General features: G+C 35.4%; 1 protein-coding gene across 9 annotated transcripts in view; it reads right to left on the bottom strand.

The window, feature by feature from the left end:
• Window positions 1–27,516, bottom strand: part of NAALADL2 (N-acetylated alpha-linked acidic dipeptidase like 2) — a 1,394,480-nt gene that overhangs the window by 934,191 nt on the left and 432,773 nt on the right. Inside the window, exon 1 of one of the 9 annotated variants that reach the window (XM_073232064.1) lies at window positions 14,365–16,898. The exons of 4 other annotated variants lie outside the window; for them this stretch is intronic. Coding sequence is in view for 2 of the 5 variants with exons in the window: in XM_073232058.1 (XP_073088159.1) it covers window positions 14,365–14,407 (43 nt within the window). In the remaining 3 variants the exon portion in view is untranslated. Of the gene's footprint in view, window positions 1–9,581; window positions 12,783–14,364; window positions 16,901–27,516 lie in introns of those variants that run through there. 4 more of the 9 variants (XM_073232065.1, XM_037003285.2, XM_073232058.1 and 1 more) reach the window with 4 other exon arrangements.

Here is a 27,516-nt window from a genome sequence, read left to right on the forward strand (position 1 = left end):
ACATTTGTAAAATATTTAAGTAGAGAAAACCATACCTTGCATTGCAATGTACTTTGTTTATGGACATTTCCAGTCAAGGTTATTTTTCCTTGAGCACTCACCTTCTCAATGATGCTTTTATATGCATATAGCTTATCCTCATACACCAGAACCCTAAGTATAATCTCTTGAGGCCAATATTTGCCATGACATGTCATTCACATAAAACGCCTGCAGTCATATTACACATGCCTTGTCAACCTGTACCTCTTTAATCGCTTTGCTGTGTACCTGCTGCAATGCAACCTGTCAGTTTGGCAAGAAAGAGGACCAGGAAATCCGCACGCTGCCTTCTCATCCACCACTCAAGTATTCTAACTTGGCACATTAAGTATCAGGAGGGGAGTCTGGAGGCATAGGTATTTCTAATATAAAACAAATACCTGATACCTGATGCTTTCCACAAAAGCAACTCACCTACGCTGTGGTGAACATCTCTGACATGTGTACATTTGCTCACATGCAATCTGGCAAATGGCACAGAGCCTACACAGGGACTGTGCTAAAATGAACTAAAAAGAGCATACTGCCATCCACTTTGTTTAAAACGTAACTATCCTTAAAATTCAGCTCTATTCAGTAGGCTGGAAACACGTTTTATGGCAGCTCAGGAAAACAAAATCAGTAACTTCAGTAATGTTTATTGGGCTCATATTATAATGTTTGAAATTCCCCATACACACCAGTCATGCCAGCATGCCTTTGTACATCTGGTTTCTTATCCCTGAAGTAACCTTCACATTTTCTTGACTGGAGAACTCTTCATTCTTTAAGGAGAAATTAATTATTACCTCTCTTTCTAAACTATCCTCTTTCCTTTCGTTTGCTTCCAGGTAAGATGGCTGGTACACATACGGTAGCTTAAAGACCTATAAGAGCTTTACATGTTGTTGTGAGAATGAAAGGGGGGTGACTTAAACAAAATCCTCAGTATTAGTGCCTTGCATATAAGTAGGTTTCCTATGCCTCCTTTCAAAAACATGAACTTTTGTGAAATGCTTAAATTCTGTGACTAATGTTTGTTCAGAGGCACCTAACTGGCTAAGGTAAATTATTTCACATAATTCTCAACATACATCCTGGAGAAAGTTAAAATGTGGATGAGAGACAATCTGCACCTATTATTAGCTTCTCTCTTCAATGTTCAAGATTAAAACAAAAAATAAATTTAGGTTTGAAAATTTTGCTATAACTGATATGTCTAAAAATAAACTGCCTATGTAGCCTATCTTTACCAGATGATACCCCCTAATATGTGCCATAGTTTCATGGAAACTAGATGGCAGCCCCCAAATTAAAGCGCAGTTGGAGAAAATCGTCTTTTCTTTATAAATAAATACACATTTGTATATTATATTCAAAAATTGTATTTTGAGTTGTATTTTTATTTTATATAATACAAATTAAGTTGGTCAGTGCAAACATTACATCCAGATCCACTACTAAGAGCATCATGTACATGGAATGCTTAACAGATTCTTTAACCAATGGATTTAATTACATTGTGTTAGGAAGAAATGGATAGGGAAGAAAAGGGTGAAGATTACTACTCATCAGTTCCCACTGTGAGGAGGTAGGGGATGTGCTGTGGCAAGAAAAGTCAATACAGACTCCCCACTGATGCTCTCAAAATAGTGTCTGTAATGGCCAGCATTATGAAGATACTGAAGTCCCCAAACTGACCAAACACGACATCACAGTATAAAATTTAAATGACCATATCTTTAGCTAGATTTTGAAATTCAAGAGGGAGTAATTATAGAATGTTAATCAGAGAATTCTGAAGCTCTATAAGCAATGTACTTATATATTTATGTTTATATATGTGTGTATATATATGTATATTTGTTTATATGTGTGTGTGCATGTATATGTATATACACATACACTTTTATTTTCTTTTTCACATGACTTTGTAATGCCTCTCCTAGCAGACTATGAGTTGCTATTGTCCATGACAACTGAATTTAGCTTCAGTAGTTTCTAACATTATGTCTAGTAGATAGTTGTCAGTCAATAAACAGTTGTTGGATGAACAAATGCATAATACTAAATTTGGTATGTGTAAATTTAAACATAAATCCACTTCTGTTAAATACTCCAAAAGAATCTCCAACTTGCTGAAAATGGTAACTGAAGGAGCCTATAGCTATTGAAGAAGACCAACATTACATTAGCCAGACAGACTTGAGTTTGAATCCCAGCTCTCCTATTTAGTTCCCATATAATCCTAGGAGAGTTACTTAACCTTGCTAAGCCTTCGGAAAAATGGGGAAGCTGAGATCCATTCTCACATGGTAGCTGTGTTGCTTAAATCTGGCCACACAGGCAAAGTGTTTGAAGCAGTCCCCATTCCTAATAAAAGCTCAGCATATAGTAACTATCCTCTTCTTCTTCTTCATCACCATCATCACCTTTTTCATGGATGTTAGATCTCTTTAATTCTAACAGAATAGAGGGATTTTGCCTACTTAAATGATGCAGGGATGAAAATTTGTGAAATAATTACTTCTAAAATTATATTCACAATGTTAATTACTCTGTATAAGCTTTGTAGAACCTTAAATAAATAAAGTTAAAAAAAGATTCCTGATTAGGCTCTCCTGTTTCTGTATTAATATATTATATAGTCAAGAGTACCATTAGAGAATAGCTTTTTCTTTAAACAAGGTAATATATATTTTGACTCATATGTGTGCTGCTAGGTTCCAGCAGAAGGTTGCTTTGAGATGATCTTTAAGTCTCCTAACATTTAAATTACTAAAATGCAACCAAAATACATCCTTTATACATATTTGAGTCCCCTGAAATTCTTCATTTTTAGTCAGTATGGCATACTTTCACTGGCTACAGAACAAGAAAGAAACAATTTTCTGATGCCAGATGCTGAAGATCAATAGCTATTTCCCAAAGTTTATAGCATAATTAAAATGTGTAACAGGAATAATTTTCTCTTCAAACCCTAAGGCTAAGCCTAGAATTATTGACTAAGTCAGTTATGTGGTGTAACATTTTTTATTATGTTTATGGATAATATAAAGGAGTTTATGGCTTTTACACGTAATGTGTTAAGTTACAAATGCTGAAGAGGAAATATCCTTTGCATTAGCAAAGCATCAATTGTTTAAAAATCTCTTTAAGGTGTGTTTTGTAGAGGCAAATCTATATTCCTTTATATCAGTTTGTGGTCACCTAAAACTTCAAACTGAAGGTTAATGGTCAAAACATTCTTGAATTTAGTAGAACCAATTTACTTCAAACTACTTCTTCAGAGCTTTATCACCTTCAATAAAAGTGCCAGGAATATAGGTATGAAGGAAATATCATAAGGATGTGAGGGTAAGTAGGACAAGAGGAATCATGATGTACCCAAACAGAAAACATTACTGTATACACGAATTTATGTGACTCTTTGTAAAATACAATATTCATAGTAAAGCAGATATATAAGGTATAGAATGAACTGTGGATAAAATATCACTTTCCAGTAATAAAAATTAACAGTCACTATTTTTTGCATATGGATATAATTGGTAATTCTTTGAAACACACCTTGGACAGACTTTTTTTTTATAGGTAGCTCTTTTAAAGCGGTATGTCTAGGAAGTGTAGTGCTCAAGAAACAATGAAGTCAGATCCTAGATTTAAATCATAGCAAAGTCCTTTCGTGGTATTTACTAAATGCCCAATTTGTATTCTTTTTCTTTTCATTAATGATAATAAAAACAATCATACAAATACTACTATGAATCGCTACTATCTAAGGGTCTTAAAATTTCTGAGTGTGTAAACATTAATCCCAATTTTGTTTTGCTTTCATTAAACAGAATCAAATGGAAGTGTGTTCTCATTGTTCCGAAGTCTCACTGGTCTTTCACAGTCTTGCTGTAGGGTCAGTGGTAAATACAGGCACTTTTGTAATGTTACAAAGATGAGAAGATATGACTACAAAAGCTTATTGGCAGTGAAGCCTGGGTGTTTCATTGTTTCGCAAAAGCTGGATGAACACCTTCTAGCTGTGTGATAGTCCAGCGGCATTCAATCTGAAGATAAGAAGCTGGAGGGCGCACGCTGGGTAGCACTACATGATAAAGCTTAAATATTCCAGAATACCAATCTAGCTAAATCTGCAGCCAACAGCACACACACATACACACCCTCTCTCTGTCTCTCTTTCACTTACATACACACACACTCTCATCTCTATGAAAACTGGCTTAATAATCAGCCTGCATTTTTTTCCTGTTGCTTTCCCACATGCACTGACACTATGTCCTAACTCCACCGAGGCTGCTCCTGGCCAGAGATTTATTTATCTTTCATGGATTCAACGCCCCACACACAGCCCCATCCTAACTCTTGGCTGGATGAACTCATTCTCTACTGCAAAGACGCAGGCCGCTAGGCATGACTTCCATCGCCCACTCTTCTCTAACTCAGGGAATCTGTCATTATACTCACTCTGCTTATTCTTCCTTTATAGAAAGAAAACTACTCTCCTGCTCTTTAAGATCACTCTGAGGATCCAAATCCTCACCTTTATCAGGCACACCCCTAATTCAGCCCCTTTATCCTCTTCCTGACACTGTTCCTTCATTTGTGAAAAGTGAAAATCGTACTTACCTCCTAGAACTGTTGGGTGTGGCTGCCCCCTTTGCTCACTCTTCTGTCCCCCACTCCCCAACTCCAGGCATGTCTCATCGCAAACTATTGAACGTTGACTACCTCAAGCTCCTTACAGCCTGACTTTATAGTTTTGTCTTCTCCTTTCACTTCATTCCTGATGAATCTCAAAATATTTTTTCTTTATTTCTCATCTTAATTCCAGGCTTGGGTCACCAAATCCTATGTATTTGAAATGCTATCTAATATGATATGTTTCACCCTTTTTATACAGAAATACTCACTGCGCATGTCCTTGCAAAATCTGTCACCTGTATCTTCTCTCTGTCCCGTGATCCCATATCAGTTCCTTTAATTTCCTGCCCAATCTTTAGAGGTTAGTGTTTTCTTGACTCTATCACCAGTCTTCTCTTCTCACTTTAATACGTATTTTTGTATAATCTCAGCTATCCATAATGTAATTTATAACTTATTTTTTAATGATTTCCATCTCTTTCATTCCATCCTAGTTTTCTCTCCCAAATCTAGTGTCATTTTCACAATTTATGTCCTGAACATTTTCATTAATATATAACACATACAGTCTAAAATCATTCTGTCTAAAACAGTCTCATTATAGTTTTCTTCCCTTTACCACTGTTCCCCATCCTACATTCCCTAAATCAGCTAACAATGCCATTTGTTTTGTCACTGAGCCTAAAACCTTGTTTCTAACTCTCCCCACTCCCACACTCAATGCAAACACCAATTTAACCTCAACTATCTATCAAATTATTGTCAAGTCCCACCATCATCACATGAAGTCACCTCTCCATCACTATTCAATCATGGGCAATAATGAGGATGATTTTGAAATTGAGCATGTTAGCTCTATTTATAGTCATATAATTATTTATATTTGTACTTATTGAGCATACACTCTTCATCACATGGTTGTGAAGATAAAATAAGTTATGTCAAGCACTCAGAATCCCTGGCATATAGTATACACTTAACAAATGTTTTCCTCTATCCCCACTACCACCACCACCACCACCATCATACTTAAATTCCCTGAGAGCCCATCTAGATAACCCCAAATTCACTGCAACACAGAACTAGAAGAAATGCACAGGAACAAATGCTCTAATTTTGAATGTCAATGCACTGCCCTCAGTCCCCTAGAATAGAGGCTCTATGTCAACCATTATTTTTCTAGGAAAAGATCTCTTTCAATTTCAAGACATTTTTATTTGCCAATCTTTTTCTTAGTTAAGGCTTCTTATTTTATTTTGTTTTGCATTTACCGTGTTAAGTGAATGCAACTTCATGCTCAACTAATTTTCATGTTAGAATAAATGTAAATTGCATAGACACATAGGAATAACACTATGCATATTATGTTTGTTTTTTCTGAGCATATTAAACTTATACTCATTGAAAAATAGTGTGTGTTAGCTATGGTTTTAAGAGCTAGAAATACAGAAAGAAGCAAGTCAGCCATGGTCTTTAATCTCAGAGAGAGAACATTTTATTGCAGGGAGATAGGCAATAAACAAATACACAAAGAAAGAAAATGGCTCATCATGAGGTATTAAAATAATAAAAATCAGGCGTTAAGACAGAGACTGGCTGCTCTAGTCTGAGAGCTATCATCACTGAGATGACATTTGATGTGCTAATTGAATGACAAAGAGGAACAAACCATAGGAAGTTCAGCAGAAACTGCCAGTACATAGAGGTCTTAGTAGGGAATCACATTAGTGTTCAGAGGTCGACTGTTAAGATTCAAATAAACTAAAGTGAACTTCTTCCCTTAATTAGTAGTCAAAAAATACTACTTCTTTCTGACTTTTTATTTATGTGATTATAAAGATAAATTATTGACTAATTGATACATAGACGCAAATTTCATGTGATGATTACCTTTCCAGAACAATCTATGAATACAATAGCAATGTTATTGTGGACTAAATCATGTAAGATTATTTTGATAAATATAATTTAGTAATTAAAAAAATAGTAATTACTAGGAATATAAGTAATATTTTAACTTTTGTAATTTAGAAACAAAGATGACATGCAAAAGAAATCCATGTCAGTCAAATGGTAAAATGAAAAGCTTCTAAAATAAGAATCAAACACTGATAAGAATTCACTCAAGAATGAAAACATTATCTTTTTATTAAATGTTTTTTTCCCCAAAATTCCTATTTAAATAAAAAATAAAATCTTAAGGCAACAACATTACATCATTACACCCAGTGTTCACAAAGTCTCTCAAGTAGGTTTAATAAAACATGAATATTATCCCACATACTCCCCCATAACCAACTCTGCCACAGGGACTGTACTGAAACCTTCAGCAACAAAAATGAACATAAAATACCTATATAAAACCCACAGAAACTCCAGAGAGACACTTGAGTAATGCCATGTGTTTAAAAGATAAACAAGGCAGCCTAGTTTTCAAAATAACCTATTTTTTTAATATTCTGAAATTTTAATAGTATAAAGTATTTTAATCATGTAATACTTAGATCTTTATCAAGTCTATATTTCTTAATTATTCTTTTGCTCTCTTTTTATTTTCATATTTATTGTAACTGAAATTTTTACATTTTCTGACAAATGTCTAGGGCAGAAGCTTAAGGAGTTTTAAAGAAAATCATCCATGTCAAAATTCTGAGATGAGTTAAATAATGTTATTTATTTTATCTCTGTAACTCTTTTAACTTTATTTCTCAGTGTTGCCTAAAAAAAACCCTCTCTTCTAGTTCGGCCTGTCTCTTGTCATCTATAGAAATTATTTTGACTTCTATTAACAAGTCCAGTCAAGAATTCTATGTATCTCTTGAATAATTGACACATTTTTAAATCATTTGTATACCATAAATCTTAAAACCAATTTTTTATTTCTCTTTCAGCTGCTAGGAAGATTGAAAGCAAATCTGCGACCTGTTTGGTAGCTGTTTAGAATGTTCTGGCACATATTTCATATGTCATTTTAACTACTGTATTACTTTAACCTTATTTTCAATTGTTTACTCTTTGTAGCCTATTTCACTGTAAGAATTTTTGGAAAATCTTTTTTAATTTCAAGAAGGAGAGAATAAAGCCAGTAAACACAGATTAGATACAATTTCCATGCCTTGTCTTTGCTGTTCATTTTGCCAGGGAAGACTTTCTTCCGGCCACTCATAATATTTTACCTAACCTATCAGTCACTTTACTTCATAGCTCCTCTATGAAACTCTCTGTAAATTTCTAGATTTCTCTATAAATATTTAGATACTTGCCTGTTTTTATAACAATACCAATAATTGGCAACAGTGGAAGTCACTTCCCCGCTTTTGTGGCAAAGTATATTTCTCCATCTCTGAAAGTTGCCACCAATAAGTGTGGATGTGATGAAAATTTTTTCAAGGTTTACCCATTTAGGGGAAAATGGGACTTTCTGTGATTGCACTGAAAGTTCATAAACAAAGGGAAATATGCAAAATGACCTTTCAGTCTTTCTGCTGCTTGTGCCCTGTTTTCAACAGAACTCACTTCTGAGAAAACAGAAGAATCACAGAGCTGGAATGGTTTTAGGAGTTTAATCAGTTCTTAAAATGAATCATTCACCAAGTTCTGAAGTCACCCAGCAAACCTGATTGTGTTGATGAGCAAGTGTACATGCACACTTTTTGCATATTTGTATGAATTACATTAAATTCAGTAGTTGACTTTTCAAAACCTTTTCAAAACATTTCTCTTTGGGGCTTTTTATTAGATAGGATTTTATACTTATCTTCTAAGTCACACTCAATTTTCCTAGTACACAATATATAAGTGGCATGACAATGATTAGGGGTGTAAAGAGGACAGGTGGATTGCATTTCAGTATAAATTATAAAGGCATTTATGAATGGGCCTTCCAAAGCATTAGCTATGGAGATGGTTAATCTATTAATAGAGCAACAAAATAGCTCTGTCAAATAAAAGTATTTACACATACTTTTCCTGAAGAGAGATTAGAAGCTCAAGGGATCAACTAAAGTTCAATACCCTTTTAAGTATTTTCATCCTAATCACATTTTCTTTGCAATCTTGTCAGTCAACCATTTTTCTTCCACTTAGGTATTAAGTATAATACCTTCGAATAAAAAGGCAAGCACATGCTTGGTTAATAATCCCCCCCTCCAAAAAAAAACTGTGATATAAAGAAGGTTGGCTTATTGTCCTACTCAGTTAGCTAAATTTGTTTAATCTCTTTCCAAAATCTAGAGAATAGTATACAATGTAATAATTATATGGTGTTTATACATATACATACATTACTGCATCCTTTGTTTCATTTCTTTAAGGCAAGGAAGCAGATTCAAAGACAGATCAAACCTTTTTAATATATGGAGAAATATTTTAATTGCATTATTAATAATAATGTTTAAAAAATCAAATCTTCCTGTAGGTATGTATCATCTTTACATCAAGAAGGTTTTATAGTAACTTGAAGTGAAACTTAAAATGTTTCCCTTTAAAACAATTTCAGTGCCATAAAATAACATTTAAATCAAAGGGGACTAAACTGTGTTTCTCAGACCATTTAGAAGTTTAGGAACAAACTCTAAATTTCAAAGTGTTTGAGAATTGGCCTTTCCCACAGCAGCAGATTTTAACTGACTACCATGTTTTTAACTACCTTTAGCTCATGTTCCATTCAAGCACATTAGTGCTATTTTATAGCTAATAAGGTAAAGATACTTTTAGAAAGATAAGAAAAAAAGAGCTTCTCAGCTCAGGTATGTTACTTTCATTAACTATTTCTTAGGTTTTATTTCAAAGTCCATCTCCTAACCTCATTTGCCTGTTTCTAGGATTCTCCTAATTATACCTTGGAAAAGATCCCACACCATCTTCACAGGCACATTTACTAAACCCATTTAGGTCAGACTTACCTGGGATTTCATGCTTTGACATTCTCTGCCACTTTACTTGCTCCAAATGTGCTCAATTCCGTCCTTAGATAATAAGACCTCTTCAGCAGAGCTTCTGGACGTTTCACCTCCAAAATTCCCTGCTACCTAAATATCTAAATCTCAACTCCAAAATGTCTCATCTATCACTAAGAACTAGTGAGAGACTTCCTCCTGGAATCCTGATAGGTTTAACCAGTGCTCCTTCATTTCTTCTAATTGAAAATGCTTAAAGTTCCCTAGGCTGGGAAGGAAGAGTCACAGACTGGTTAGTCCTCTTTAGGGTTTTAGAAAGATTTCAAGGCACTCACAGGCATGGTTTACGATGATGAGCACAGAGAGATTTTTCCACCACAGAGAGTAAACATGCACACCGAACCAGTACAACAGGCTGGGGGACAGGTACTGCTGCCCTCGGGCTGCAACTTAGAAGCACAGACATTATGGCACCTTCCTGCCTAATTTTTTTTTTCTTTTTTTACTAGCCAAATACAACAAGTACAATTTCTAAAAAATGACTGTATCATGAGAAACATTCAATGCATATTTTATATACTTTCAAGCCAACTTCTGGTTGCGCTGAAAGCTAAATAAATGGAGTCCAGAAAGGACAGACCAGTCCCATAACAGTATGACTGAGTATTGGACAATCTTTTCCAGACCATAAGTACAGAACTAAAAAAATGACAATATGGAAAGAATTTATAGTAAACCTGATTTCCCCTTTTGATACAGGAAAGTAAACACCTCCAGAAAATAATGTGCCAAATTCCTCTGTAAGAACACAGGTTCTAGGCAGCTAGGCTAGAGACCTGGGTTCTAGCAACTGCTTCTAAGAAAACAAGAACAATTTTCTTACCTTTATAGGGTCTCTGTTTGCTACTCTACAAAGTAAAAAATAATGGAAGTGAGGCCCACTAAGCATTCTTCTGCCTTGAAAATGTTAATATCTTAAGAGAATTTTTTCCCTAACTGGACAGCCAAATTCTCTTTCAGTGGATTGAGGAAGAGTTCTCTCCTCTCTCTGATGGCTATCAAGCTCCCCTTGCATTACACAGGGTCTAGCCAACTCGTCTCTACTTAGAAAGACTGTGGTCTGGTCTTTTGTAACCTTTAGTAGAATTTTCCTAGATCTACAGAACCAAGAACTGAGGTAGGAATGAAGGCTACACTTAGATATTCAAAAACACCCAAACAACTGGTAAGTAGGCAGCCTGGGTGAAGAAGGTGTATTCAACAGTCCTGGGAAGATACCTACTCAGAGAAATCTCTCACAAGGTTGTTTGGGCATCAAACTCAGAGATAAGTTCATTCAAATAATTCCAAGTATGAATTTGTGAATCATTTATCCTTTCCAAAGAGGCAAGTGGCCTTGGATATGCTTTGACCAAGGAGAAAGAGGGAAGAAACAAAATGAAAAAACTCATGGGGACTGAGTTGCAGAGATGGGAGGGACTCAGTGAATGAGGAACATAGTGGAGAGTAATTCTTTCCCTTTCTTAAATTCTAAGTAGCGTCTGCCCCACCTGTTAATAAGAATCCTGGGAGAAGAAGAAAATGTATGTCCTTCCTGACAGAGAACAGGGAAGGGACCCTTCCATGCCTCAGAGCAGCCTCTGGAAAAACCTTAGCCCCAGGCATTTTCCACGAAGCTGCCTGCCTGGAAGTTGCCACCTTCCTGCCATCCCAGCCATAGCCTTTCACTACTGTCACAAACTGAACACGTGTCACTCAGTGGCATATGTGAGGTTGCAGATATTATGCAAGGAAATAATGCTTCCTTTCCTTAGTAAATAACAATATTCACAAAATCCTTGCCCTTATTTCTTTTGCCATGTTATTTATATGTTTTATTTATATTTTCAAAATTTAGAAAAAAGTTCTATTTTATCCTACCCTAGGTAATTTTATGAATTCTGATGATATTATGAATCATCACATATTTTCATTGGGACTGAAAGGGAGAGGTTACTTTTTATGAGTGAAAAGATAACTGAGATACATTCATATTAAGCTGAAGATAACTTTGGAATGACATCGATTTCACTCAGACAAAAAAAAAAGGTTCCTAATACCATTGGAAACATTAAATGTTTATAGTGCGTGGATTCCACTAACCAGAGCACACTCAACCAGCTTCCTGAGTATAAAAATAGGTTAAAGACCTACAGGAAATTCCACTAAAAGGAATAATCTTTGCCAACATCTACGGCTAGCTCTTCAGGTTGTGACTAGAGATATTCTAATGAATCTAGACAATCTAGATACATCCTTAAAAAACCATTATTCAAAGCATATGCTAGAGATATAATGATAATCTACTGTCATCTTCTATCTTCATAGCCAAAACACTTAAGTCATCCACATGTTTAATGTACAAACACGGCATTTGAATATCATCAGTTCTATTAGAGAACAGTTACTTGTAAACAGGGCTGATAATATTATTTCAGAGAACTTCAGAATCTTTTTATAAATGCTGTTAAGTCAAAAGCAAAATCAAACAACATTTCAAAATGCCTTTTTCATGTACTTTGATAACTTTAAAACTCAAGCTCAGATACAGAACAGGGTATTGCATAGAAAACAGAGTAATGTTAGAGCATTCCATAAATGAAGTTTCCAGGTTATATCTTGATTTGTTTTATAAGCTATTAAACAAACTTGTCAAAATACCTTACCATCACACATACAAATAAAGCTGCAAATTATCTCCACAGTGCTTTCCTTTATAACGTAAAAAAAAAAAAAAAATCAGAAGTAATTTAAAACCAATGAGTGACGTACACTTGTTTCTGGTTAACTCTCACCTGAGTAATAGGTTCACTTAATCTTAAGGCAAACACAACTGTCATGGAAGCATTTCAATACTCCAAGGAGATAGATCTGAACTATTTGTAGACCAAGGGTACATTTCAACTCAGATAAGATTGGAAGAGAACAACACATTCCTCACTGAAAAGTTTTCACAGAGTGCACAAAAGAAAATACCCTGGGATATGACTGATCTGACAAGTATTCCTCAACTACAGGTTTATGGGTCGAGATACATCATTTGCTGATTCAAAAGATCACATTTAAATTTTTTAATATAGATTTTGTTTTAAATGTTGTGTATTTTTTCTGATACATAGTGATTATTAATTCTAAAAATAATTGTGAATCTCCCTCTCTCTCTCTGTATATATATATATATATATATATATATATATATATATATATATATACACACACACACACACACACACACCTTTTACAGGGTAACACATACCATATGTTCCACATTACCATATTACCATAACATACATAAAGTGCCAGAAAAAAAACCCAGAAAATCTATACATATTCTAGGACTCAAAAATAAGAAGTAAATACTACCCACAATTCTGACACACAGAGGGATGATAAGGGGAGAGGGGAGATACCTGGTTACTCAGTTTATTTCAGTCCCTGAATATAGACACAGGTGATGCACCCATACAGCCTAGGACAGACTATTCATGTATTACAGATAGTCTTATACATTTTACACAAAATCATTATTATATAAAGAACTCTAACATCCTAAATGCTTCCCATATGCTTCTCCAAGGAAAGATATTAGAGGGACAATTAAGATATGTTATAATCATGTACATAATAACATTTTGTCCATAAAACACATGCAAATAAATTATTTCATAAAATTATGCTAATGAGCCTTTTACCTTGTTTTCTTCATAGAATGCACTAAATGATTTTTTATTAATCTTTCAATTAAGAATGCTTTATAATAACTTTTAAAGCAGAATTAAAATTATGTATTTAGGGAACATACAGAAATAAAAATAAGATGCTGGGATTCTTAAGCAGATTAAGTAGAGAAAGGATTAAAGAAAAACAAAACAGGCAGTTTAACTGCCTCAAATGGAAGCTATATGTTTAATTACATGTATGTAATGGACAACTAAATAGTATGGGAATTTTCTTGATGGTAGCTTCACAAGAATACAATTAAGCAAATAAAAATGTCATTATCAATAGATTTTAAAAAGTTCTTTGATTAAAGCATCACTTGTACAGGTGGTAAATAATTTAGAGTAGACTACTAGAAATCATGGTGAAAAGTAAGCATTAAGCCTATTTTCTTTCTTTTTTTTTCATGAAGCAACTTACTCAAAGAAGTGAAATGTGTGAGCAACCTTGTGCTTGTTTCTAACAAGCCTAACTCTGGAATCCCAGCCAAGCCAATGTCAACAAGGCAATCCCTTCAAAGGACAAAGGTGTCTGATTAAGTAAGACCTGTAAAATGAGCCACTCTTCCCAAATGACATGCTCTCCCCTGAGATCCTGTTTTCTACCTTAAACAAATTATATTAATATGTTAATACAAGAACATTTAGCTGGCAAACTTCAGAGATGGCAAACTTGATTACAAATAAAAATTTCACAGGGAGAGACAAAAATCATTATTCTGCCTATGTTGGAAAAGGTTTAACATGAAAATGCACTAGAAGTTAGTCGCACCATTTTGCCAGCACTTCACTGGAGAGTACTTTCCCTTCTCATCATCAAATTGATAGTTCTGTGCTGGTCGACTTGTTGAGCACAACAGACAGCTAGCTTCTTCTGAAAACAATAAAAACCTCCGCCTCTTTTCCTTACCCTCAAAGCACACACCTTGAAACTCGGCAGGGGGACAGAGACACACACAAACACACACACTTTGTAATCAATGCTGCGTACATTTCTGACTGCAAACATTTCAGAGGCTCTGGGCACTTACCTTGCAAAGATGTGTTAGGTAAACTTGCTTCATTTTCTCCCATATTATGGTTTATTTTTAAAGGGGGCCAAGCAGTTTCAAGTTGTGTCAGTTACCCTGCAAGCTTTGTGACCTTCTGACTTTCTCCTGTAGTATTGTAACAGTACACTACCTACTTCTTTGAATAATTACCATCCTGCTTCCTGAGTTACCTGGGCTTGCAGGACCTGTTTTACTACGAAATGAGATCACATCCTTTGATCCAATGTACTGTTTTCAATGTGTGCTTCACAAAATATGGCTTTGTTTCAGTTTTGATATTAACTTTTAATTCCCTACTTTCGCTTTGGTCTAATAACGTACTTCCGTTTTTCCCCTGAAAGAACGTCAGTACTACTCACACACCGTGGTGCAGAGCCAAAGTTGTGTTTATTAAAGTCCATGAACTGCTGCTCTTACAGAAATAAAGTAAAGTTTAAAGTGAATTTTGCAATGTCCATTTGAAAAAAATACAGGGAATCAGTTTTGTGCCATAGTGGAAGGGCAGGCTTTAGAGTATCTCCAATAGTAGTTGTGTTACTATAAATGAGGAATGTAACTTCTTTGAGACTCAGTTTCCTCAATTGTAAAATGGGGATACTATCTATTGCAGAAGGTTATTATGAATATTGAAAGCAATAATGTATGACTGTGCTAAAGTGAGTGGCTGATAACAAACACATGATAGGTGACATTTTCCTCTTCCTCTTCATCCCTCCTTTTAGTTGGTTTCCCGTTCTTCCTTTCTCTCCCTCCTTCTGATGAGTGGAAAGAATGCCCAACTACAGCACTGACATCACTATGCTTTGACACCAGTCAACCTACATATTAACTTAGAGATTTTAAAGAAATGATTCAGTGCAATCTCTGAATGACTCAAGGACCTCGTTTGTAAAAGAAGGCTATTGATATTTGCATTGCCTTTTTAATAGAAACACAGTATTAGCTTAAATTGTAGTGCCTCAAACAAAAATAATCTCTAACAAAGATGAACAACAAATTGGAGATTTGTCTTTATTCTTTTGTGGGAAAGGAAGTCAATCACAAAAATAAGTCATTTATTTAAATTTGTAAATGTAAGTACATTTACATTAGACATAAATTAGATGTCCCAGAAGTCATATAAATTTTAAAAAAAAGAAAATGACTACTGTCTCCCTCTAGAATTCTTTTTAAGCTCTGGTCAGACTAGTTTAGAAAATAAAAAAATATGAGGCTAAAACATCTCCTTTAACAGTTCTCTAATTTTCAATTTAAAAAGAATCTGTATACCATATTTGCTAGCTTATTGATAAAAAAAGATTATATAAGTTGTATAAACAAAAAAAATTTGCAAATGACTAGAATAGTTATTCTCAAAAATATTAGAAATAAAAACAAACATGAGGTAAAAGATCCACATCACAGTTAATGTGGAGTTTTCTCTTTCATCACCTGTCTGGGTCTCAGTGTCCTCATCTGTTAAATGGGCTGGACCATTTACTATCTAAGGCCCATTCCATCATTATAATACCGTAAACCTGTGATCTAACATCCAGGTTGTAGTTTGCTACAGAATAGAATAGCCCTTAGCCTAGTACAATCACATAGTATAACATATATATCATACTTTATTAAAGTAACCTGAAATTGAACATTGGCCAATTAAATACTATAATCATCACATACTGACTTCCCCAAATGAGGATAAATACATTGTATCAATCCTCACTCCCAATGAAAACCTTGAAGATTTCTTTACATACATGCCCCAAGCACCAAGAATTAATCGATGGCAGTTATAAAGCACCCATTATCTACCAGCTGAAATTTGACATGTGGGAAGTTACAACGAAAGTAGAATAGAGAAGTCTTCTATTTGATCCAAGGAAAAACATAAAAATACGAAGACAAATCTCAAAAGTTTTTGTAACTGAGCAGAAAGCAACACAAATATACATGTAGTTATACTAAAATGGTTTCAACACTGATGAAGTGCCACACACACACAGGATTGGTGCACACTTTCCCCCTCTCTCTCTTTTCCAGACCTCGTGTGCCTGGAAAGCTTCTTCCTTCATTACTTCCCCTTTGCCTGACTAATTCATAGACAGGAACTCTTCTGGAACCCAGTCTTTCTTAAAGCCTCTTCTATGGGCTCCCATATGCCCCTTAGCACCTCTGGAACTTTTCATTTCACTGTGGTTCTAATCACGCTATACTGTATGCACTGCTTATTATTTCTGTCCTTGCAAGCTGTTATGTCAGAGACCCTTTTTGCATCCACTGTTGTATCTCTATAATTGTGTTAGCTAACACAGTTTCCACCACATGTTATGCCTTCAATGAATTTTGTGAAGATGAATAAAATACCATCATCAGAAAGTATGAATTAAAGGCTCTCAAAGAAAATAAGGGCGTAGATTAGCAAAGAAGATGGTGGAAGACATTCCAGGAGGGCAAAGTGATAAACTAAAGTTCAAAAGTGAAAAGAGATGGGGGGAAGTAGGTAGATTTATCTGCAAGAGCAAAAAATTAAGAGCTAGAAAAATGAAAGAGATGAGGACATTTATGAGAACTTCCAAAAAGTAATCAAGGAAGAATTAAATGAAAAAGAAAAAATATTTAATGCATTAGTTTAAAAAATACACACATGTACCACATGTACACACACCAAAAACAAATGGTATTGGTGGCATTAGACAGAATAACTTCACTAAATGGAAAAAAGGATATTCATATAATTATAAAAATCATCAAGATTTTTGGAATCTCAGAAAGTTTATGAAAGTTAATGTGTCCTCCATATGCATTCTGAGATATTACTGTAAACATTACCAAACACGTTTTTTAAGCAACTTACATGGCTCAACAGAAAACAACACATTGAACTACACCACTAATTTGTGTTTCCAACATTTTGTTTCCAAAGCACACTCCAAGGAGAAAGTGGGCAAAGGAAAATGCTGTAAGTTCTGTGCTTTATCTCTCAGCTTGAGTGTTTTAGCTAGGAATTACACATGAGGAAGAAATTAATATTGCAATTTAAACATATGTGTATTACTGAAATGAATATGTAGAAGTTTTACCTGTTTAGAAGCTATTTCAAGGAAAAACGTGAAAATTTGAAAAAAATTATGAAGTGCTTATTAAAAATTCTTAATGGTGTTACTGTCTATACACAACATGGGATTCCAGTTATGTAAAATGTCACATCGAATAATTACACAAACCTGTTACTTATTTTCTCAATGAAATGTATAACAGAAGAGGAACAAATAACTTGATCAAAATCATAGATATACATGGAGAGGAAAGACTAGAATGCATAAGATTAGAACTCTGAAGACCATAATCCTACAAACCAGTATTGGCAGGAAATTCCATGTTCAGAAAGTGTTAGAGTAGGTAGATTGACAGACATGAGCAGGGAAAGGAGGTAGGGACTTCAGCCAACTACTTGTTTACATTTTACAAATTCCATGTAAGCTGTTCTTGGGATGTGTGGAGTGAGAGTATAGATAACAGATCAGCCAAAACTGACTGATTCCAATATGGAGGATAAGTTGACCCAAACTTCATCCCAAAATACATTTACACTCATTAACATAGTAAAAATCATGCCTCCCTATCCCATGAGAATGAGATACAGCAAAAATCTCTTCCATCTGGCCTAAAGGTGGAGCAAGCCCAAACTCTGCGAAGACTCCACCTCTTCCCTTTGACCTCTGAAACCTATCCCCACTTAGTGCATATTCATATCCTTAAAAAAAAAAGTAGGGGGGGATTCATTCCCTTTATAAAAAAGCTCTCTATTACTTCCTTGGAACAACCACCTCTGGGTCTGCCAGGGCTCAACATTCAGGCATGTACTTTAAGCTTCTCTAAACTCTTACTTTTCAATAAAACTTATAAAGCTCAAACACTTTGTGTCTACTCTTGAATTATTTCTTGAAATGAGACCAAGGATCCATCTCCAGTAACAAAAGCAGGATCTTTCTATTAGATTACAGTTCCAAGAATGAGATGGATGTGCGTGAAGAATACCAGAATGTACCATCCCAAGTAGGCTTCCTTGGCATACAGGTTATTTATACTTACAGGCAACTGAGAACCAGTAGACACAGGAAAAGCTCTTTATCTCCCCTAACTACCTAAAAATACTAGTAGACACAGGAAAAGCTCTTTATCTCCCCTATCTACCTAAAAATAAAGTATAAATTTCCCCTTTTGTAAATGAAATTTACATTAATAAGAATTTATAAATTTACATTTATACTAAGAAAAGCACTACTCCTGTAGACAGCTTCTGACACCTGAAACTCTCCTATCATCTAAGAAATTTACCTGTATTGACAATCCTTATTTACTGTGCATTTCCTTCCTGTTCTATCTTAAAACTTGCTTCCCGTCTCCCAAAGCCCAAAACCCCTTTTCCATAGTTTGGCCTAAAATGGTATATAACCTTTAATGACACGACTCGAGTCTCATTTCTTTGTGAAACCCCTATGCAATTACAACTGCTTTTCTCTTGTTAATCATTTTTTATTTATACTTTTATCAGTTGGTTTCAGGGGCTCAGTCAGTATATCTGGGAGAGCAGAGGAAAAATATTCTCCCCTACATACTCTCTTGTCAAGAACATGCTCCAGTGGTATTCACTGCATGCATTTGAGAGTAAAGCAAACCTACTCTTAACCAGTCCTACTCCAATATTTAAACTGTTTCAGTGCATTCCCTCATCTATAATAGTGTTTTGAAATACTTAAATGGAATATTTAATGCTCAACATGGTATCAGGCAACTTAATAGGACAGTTAGTTTTCAATATCATATTAACATAAATTCCCAATCCTTGTAAAATACCCAAAATCTGATAAAATTTTAAATGTTGGTAACTGACATGACATAATATTTTCTGAATTGAGCCAAATTGTCCTAATTTTTTTCTAGGTTAAAATAAAGCAATCAACAGTGTAAAATTGATAAAGTTTGCAACCTGATATTATGAGTCATATGGCATGAGACTCAGACATTTAATCATTTAGTTTTTTAGAGTAAAGATTCCTTGTTGAGGTTAGAATTTTGTTGGTTAATTGTAGCCAGGAATGCCTAGGGTGGAGGCTGTCTGATCCTCATAGCTACTAAATACTTTGACTCATACCAGAAACAAGAATGGTCAGTTAAACTAGGAAATGAAGAGGCTGTTCATACTATGCAAGGAAAATAGATAAATATAAATTAAAGAAGATTTTCTCAAGCTTAGGAATACTAGCCCAACATATCCTATATCCTCTCTTGGATCTGGGTATTACCATGCACCCAGTTGACCTAGTCAGAAACTAAGGATTTACCCTGGACTCTACACTCCCGCATTCCCAAAATGGTCACTAAGTCCTATCAATTCTGTGTCCTAAATGTCACTGAAATCCACCTCCTTAACTTTATATTTCTTCTAGGTAAGGTCATCATCATCTCTTGTCAAGACAGTAACTACCTAAATAAAACATTCCTTTCCTCTAATGCATCCTTTCCATAACTACTACAGTGATCTAGCAAATATAGAGTGTGGTCTTCCTAAAATATAGTCAAGGTATTTTTGTGCTAACATATGTTTACTGGTCCCACAGTGCACTCAATAATGTCAATACATGATCACCACAATTTGCCACCCCACTGACTCCTAACCCTGCATTAACATCTAGTTCATTCAACTTGTGCTCTCTGGCATCCCCATGTACACTTGATATTATAAGTCTAAACAGTTGAATATGGGATATGCACAGAACCATATTTACTTTTCTATACATGTGAATATAAAAGAAAAGTCTGGTCAAAAAAAAAATAGGGCCTATTCAGTGCTTTAGGATTGACTGGTGAGCAGAAGTAACTTTTATATACTACTAAGCAAACTTTTAATTCTCTATCATTACTTTCATAAAATTGTATACAGAATCTTAAGAAAATTAGTACTGATAGAGAACAAAGAATAACTTTCTTTCAAAAGTAAGAGGCATCCATTAACAAGGCAACAAAATAAGTCATTAATGGCAAGGAGAGTATTGTCATTTAAATTATCTTTCCACTACAGTTTTATTAAATAAAGAAGCCAAGGAACTATGTAAATTATATGCTAACACACACACAAACACACACACACACACACACACCACAGTTGCTTTATAATTACTGATGGTTTGTAGGTTAGTTCACATAATTAAGATATACAATGACTCATTTAAAAATAACACAGAAGTGCCAAGTTGGAAATCAGGTGGGAGTGATACTATAAAGCATTCTAATTTGCTGTTGGGAACAACACAATTCCAGATTGCGGAAGAACTGTGTAACAAACATCAAATACAAGCTTATAACCATAGTGTATAATGATTTATGCAATTTTTATGAGGATATGAGGATATCATGAAATCTTGACTTAAATGCCAGTAAGTTTTAAAGTGATATATCCTTGTTAGCAATCTCAGCCTTATGCATGTTTGTCTACTGAGAGTGGAAAGACTGGGTGACAGCCTTCTAAGGATCATCTGAAAAAAGGGAAATAGGTAAGGAAACTTTAAGTGTTTATTTGACACTATTTTGGAACCATAAAATGAATTGCATACACATACACACATATACACATGTGCATGCACATAGATACTTGATTAATCTACATATAATAATCGTATGTTGAATATTCTGGCAAAACTCCCTTAAGAGGAACCCTAAGGAAGGCATTAAAGGAAAGGAAATGCACATTAACTGCCCGATATAGCATAGAATCATGAACTTGTCAATTTAAGAATTTTAGGTCATGTTAAAAATAAGGCTGGAAAAAAACTACAGCTAAAACCCTAGAACACCAAAGTTTAACAGGAAACAACAGGTGATAAAATGATCTCTCTCTCCTCTTTTTAAAATGCAGTGAAAATGTTTACATGCTATCATTAACTTGAAGGTAAATTTAATTGCTCAAAACCCTGTGAAATGACCAATCCTGAAAACAAAAATTTCATCTCTATGACAGAAAATTATCTAAAACAGACCTGCTAATGTGTTACAAATGCATTAAGTCATTTATGCTCAGAGGTAAAATACCTTCCAGTCTTCAGCCTCTTCACTATAGACTCAGAAAAAAAAAAAAGAAAGAAAGACAATGCCAGCAGTGATACAGGACTTTGGCAAAAACTAACTGAATGAAACATTTAACAGCTATTCTGGGTTAAGAGCTATTTCTCTTTTAAAGTGAAACTGAGGTAAAAGGTCGGGCTTCTTGCAGCAGATCCCAGAGAAGACAAGTGGTGACTCTATAGCACCCTATCACACTGATGGGCAGTGACTGCAATGGGGTGTGGGGGGGACTTGATAATGGGGGTGAATGTTGAAGCCACAATGTTGTTCATGTGAAACCTTCATAAGAATGTATATCAATACCTTAATTAAAAATTTTTGAAAAGGTGAGGCTTCTCATTGACTTTAGAAATATTCCTTGCCCTTAACATTGATATAATAGATGAGCATATTCAAAATGAGCACAGCACCTGAAACAATCATTTATTAAAATTAACACTAAGAACCTTGATTTCAATTCATGCAATACAAACAATAGTGGTCAACAACAACAAATTATGGAGAATCAAAGAAAACATAGTTTCTGTCACATTAAATTTTCTTCGTTTTTAATTTTTTTCTTTTTTCTTCTTTCTTCTCCTTCTTCTTTTTGAAAAGTCAAGGTGGTATAACAAGCATTCCTAGAAAAAATGATTCTAGAACTACCTTTGTTCAAAACCATAATGGGCCACTACTTTCTACTGAGAATGTTTTCTTTCTAAAAGCTCCTCTACTTTCCTGCTGACTACCTGCCAGCTGGCATTGTTACAGGAAAGGAGATGAAGTATTAAAGTCTCCGACCTTCCCCCCAGTAGCTACTACTTAAAATAGACTTTCTCTAAAGTGAATGGCTGCTGTCTCTCCTGTGGTGACCAGATTAACAAAACGAAAGAAAAGGAAAAAAAAAGTCTGAGAACAAATGAGGGGAGATAAACATAGCTGGATGGAATTTTCAGAATAATAGGCTGAGTGGGGAGAAAACTATTGTCTGCCAGGAGGGAGGTTTCAGTCCCTGGCAGGTTCACCCTGAGTTGGGTGAGACTGAATCACAACAACGGAATTGTTGGGGGTACAAGGGTTTATGATAAGCTTTACTCTCGTGGTGGCAGATCCCGCGCTAGTACACCGTTAGCCTCTGGGGTATCTGCACGCACCAAGCTGGTCTCTGCCTCCAGGCCTCTCCACTGCCTCAGAGCCCCTGCTCTCCTGCAGCCCTGGCATGGAGCACAGCGGAGCTCTTTCCATCAACACAGTCAATAATAGGTCATTGCCAACACGTGTGCGAGCATGTGCCCGCAAGCACTGCACGTGTGCATTGGGCAAGTATATCAGGGTCAGGTGAGGCTCCTGGGCCTGGGAACGTCCAGTTTCCCCACAGCCATGAAAGATAAAATTCCCATAATGCTGCTGGAGAAACATGATACCTGCTTACCTTGGATAATGAGGAGCTCACAACATGTGAGCACTCTTCAGAGTGAATGAACATAAAAGCAGAGTTAGACATGCCATTGCTAAAGGTAGCTTTAAATACTTATTTTGCTGTTCCTCACACCTCTTCTAAAACCTGTAGTCTTCCTATATCCCAACATATTCCAGGGGCTAAGGGCGGGCCCCACCCAAGGGCGGGCCCCACCCGGGCGGGCCCACTGTGACATGCAGATTTCAGAGGTGACAACAGTCAAAGCCCAAAAGACTCAGAAACTTTGACCTCTCCCCACCCAACTTCATAGGAAGAATGTAGACGGGGGAACTGTGCCGGGGGAGAGCTACCGCCACTGGCAACCACATCCTAACGAGACCTGCCACCTGAGTCTGTTTAAATTCCACTCTGTTCCACTGTTCACTGTGGCTCAGCAAAACATTTGTTTATCAAACATCTACTCTTTCATATTCTTGTAACTTGCTTTCCTTTTCCTCTGAAGTCCCAGACCCCTACCCTTCTCCTTAGTTCAGGGTGACAGATCTACCTGACTGTCCCTGACTATCTTTGGGATCTCCTGATTCCCCATAGGTACATAATTATGCTTTGGGGGGATTTTTGTTTGTTTGTTTGCTCTTTTCTCCTGTTATTCTGTCTCATGTCAATTTGATTCTTAGACCACAAGAAGAACCTTGAAGGGGACAGGAAATTTCTTCCTCTTCAACAATATCAATTAATTTTTACTTCTTGACTTCAAAAAAAAAGCTGGGTAAATATGGCCCTGTCTTCCAACTGTCAAGGCACACATTTACAACATTTCTAAGTTGGTACCTTTAGATCTGTCAGATACATAAGAATTTAACAAATACCTGATAATTAATTGAAGATATAACAATTACATTTCATCTTTCCCCTAAACTACTCAGAATAAAATTGATAAAGAGCATAAGAGTGATTATTAAATTAAAGTATTTCTAGGTTCCCTGCTTCCTTTAGAAGGAGCCAGAACATGCCATGCCAAAGTATGCCACTTTGGCATAAGGACTGTCTTGAGGTGAAGGCACTTTTCTCTCTGCTTTGCTAACTGTTTAAAAGCAAGACATAAGTTTCCATTTGTAATGGTGCCTCCCTCTCTCTTACTGGGAAGGGAAATACTCTGGAGACAACACTTGGCCTCTGAGATGCCTCTTATCTACAAAAAAAGAAAAGAAAACCCACAAATAACCCACATTTTATAATACAAATCCTCCCCTTACCTTCCTGTAACTTCTGTCCCTCCCTCAGACCTCCTAAACTCCTTTTCCTTTGTCTAGCTTAAATGCTATATAAGCCTCAAATTCTAACCACCTCCTGGAATCAAAATCCTTTGTGAATTCCTGGTACATGAATACATGTATATAATTAATATATATATGTAATTTTTTTCTTGTTATTCAACCTTTTGTCGGTTTAATTCTCAGGGCCACCAGCCATTGAACATAGGACAGCAAAGAAAAAAAAAAGTTTCTTTCTCCCGTATACCTCTTTCAAAAAGAGTTCTATACATTATCAGATTTCCAGTTTTGGAGCACTGTTAATATCTTTGGTTTATCAAAGAAACTTGGCACTTACTTCAGATCAGTGACAAATCTTAACTTATGATTAAATGTTCACAAGGGTTTGAAGAAATTAACTGAGAATGAATTAACCTGACCTAATGAAATAAAAGTTATATAGTGAAAACAAATATGAAAAGTGTAAAATGATCAGGAAACTTGGAAAACAATTTAAATTACTGGAGTTAAATTTAAAAAGAATGTTCTTTCTAATTAAAGGATTATTTTATGACATCACAAATTCTCACTTATCTGCTCTCAAAAACTTCTGTCTGGAAACTTATTTTTTAAAGAGTAGAATCTGAACAATTGCAGATGTTTTATTTACTTCCCAGTGGGTCCATTCCTCTATACAGTCCCATTTGCTTTTTGTTATTTGTCTATCATTTGAAGCATTTAAATATGTGACCCTTTGTTATAGTAGGTAGATAGCCAGACATGATCAGGAAGGGGATTGGGTACTTTGGCTGGTATTTACATTCAGCTAGATGCTTGTTTATATTCTAAACATTCTGTGTGAACTGTTTTCAGGGTATGTGGAGTGACGGTATGGCTAACACATCTGCCAAAACTGACTGGTTCCAACACAGAGATGTTGACTCTAACTTCACTTCAAAATACATTATATGCTCATAAGCATAGTAAAAATCACCCCCCCTTGGTGCCAGGACACTTTTGAGGCAGACCATCTAGGAACAAAAAGAGGCAGACCATCTAGGGACACCCTAAGTCCTGGAAAGTTCCTCCCTATTTTGAGAAATAGATCCACTATCTCAATGACTATTCCACCACCCCTGTTTAAACTCCAGCTGTTAGACCACCTGGACCGCTCACCTCTGGAGCACACCCACACTCCGTCCTTGAGTGTGCACTTTGCTTTATTAAACTACTCCTCACTTATACCCACTTGACCTGCTCATGAATTCTTTCTCCATCAGAGTCAAGAACCCTCTCGCAGGTTGAAGTCCCACCTCACACACAGGGTGACCTCCCTAAATTGGATTTCTCAACAATACCTTGGGTTTTTAATAACCATGTCACCAGAGCTTTCTTCCCAATCTCAGTGTCCAAATATTACAATGTAAGTACACAAAATTACATAGACAAAATAGTTCATTCTTATCGCAAAATGAGCATATCTGAACTGCATTATTTGAATTTCAAACTGTTTATGAGCTAAAGGTGATTCCATTAAGTAGTCAATGTCAATAATAATTTCAGAAATGTTCTGATATAAAGAAAAACCTGCCCTTAGCAACATAAGGAAACTTAAAAAAGATGTTTAGCATACTCTGTTTCACTGTTGATGGCAAAAAAAAAAAATTGGTATGAGCTTGTCTCTTTACTAAGGTAAAATTTACACAAAATATGAACCCCCTTTAAGTGTACTGTTAGATGAACTTTGATAAATGTTTTGAAAGGTACCAGAATTTGCCTCTTCAGTGTATGGATTATTTTTCGCTAAAGGCCCTTAAGAACCAGTAGATGCAGGAAATGCTTTAAAAACAGTTCTCCTATTGTAAATGACATTTCCCCTTGCAAAGGGTGTTTCCCACTCTCTTCCAAGAAGAGGGGAATTCTTAACAATTCTTGTTAATGGAGAACAAAGAGACTTAAATCTGCATAACAAACCTTATGAAACAACCCTTGCTTACAGTATTTTTTCCCTGTCACCTCCCCACAACTTGCCTCTCCAAACCAGAAGCCCCAAACCTCTTTTCCTGTGTGTGCCTTAAGGTGGTATAGAAGCCCACGTTCTAATCCCCCCACGAGGGTTACTCATCACTGGGTACTCCCATGTATACCTATGTGATGTACATGTTATGAATTTCTATTTGTTTTTCTCCTGTTAATCTGTCTTTTGTCAGTCTAATTCATAGGGCCCCAGAGGGAGAACCTAACTTGGGTAGAAAACAATATCTTTTTCCTCTCCTACAGTATTCACCCTTGCAACCACCACAGCATTCAAGTTGCAGAACATTTCTATCATCCTAGGAAGGTCTGTCACACTGGTTTACACTTAACCCCTCCTCCTACCCCAACTCTGGCCTCAGTCAATGCATATTAAATTCTGGCGAATGTTTTTTTCTTGTCTATTTAGATGATTGGATGGCTTTTATCATAAATATACAAGTCACATGACTGATTTTCAAATGTTAAATCAATCATGTATTTATTCAATAGGCCCTATTTGTTGGGATGTGTTTTCCTGTTTATGTATTGCTGGGTACCATGATGATATTTTGATAAGGAGATTTGTATCTATGGTTATAGTTTTCTCTTCTGATAAAGTATTTTACATGTCTAGTTTTGGTATCAGGGTAATACTGGCCTCATTATATTAGTTGGCAAGTTTTCCCTCTTTATTTTCTGAGTTATGTTTAGGACTGGTATTCTTTCTTTCTTAAATGTTTGGTAAAATTTGCTACTGAAAGCCATCTGGGCCTGGAATTGCTTGTGAAAAGGTTTTAAGCTATACATTTATTAACCTTAACTATAACAGGACTACTAAGATTTTTTTCTTTTCTTCTTGAGTCATTTTTAATAAGTTTTCTTGCAAGAATTTGTCTATTTCATCTAAGTTGTTGAATAAGTTGACATAAAGTTGTTCATAATATTCATTTATCTTTTTAATGTATGTAGGATCTGTGCTGATATCTCATTCATTTCTGATGTTAGCAATTTATACCTTCTTCTCTATGTTGATCAGACTGTATAAGATTTATCAACCTTTTTTGTAAAATTAGCCATTTGCTACATTGTTTTCCTCTATTGTTTGACAGATTTCTATTCTATTAAATTCTGTTCATATCTATAATAATTTTGTCTTTGCACTTTGCATTTAATTTGCTCTTCTTATAGCTTAAGTTAGAAGCTTACAACATTGATTTTAGCTATTTCTTTTTTTTTAATAATGCATTTAAAGCCATAAATTTCCTTCTAACCTCCATTTTATTTGCATCCCACAAATTATGCATGGTGTGTGTTCAATATAATTTAGTTTAAAATATTTTCAAATTTCTGTTGTAA

This window comes from Manis javanica, chromosome 3 (assembly GCF_040802235.1).
Source record: "Manis javanica isolate MJ-LG chromosome 3, MJ_LKY, whole genome shotgun sequence".
NCBI lineage: Eukaryota > Metazoa > Chordata > Mammalia > Pholidota > Manidae > Manis > Manis javanica.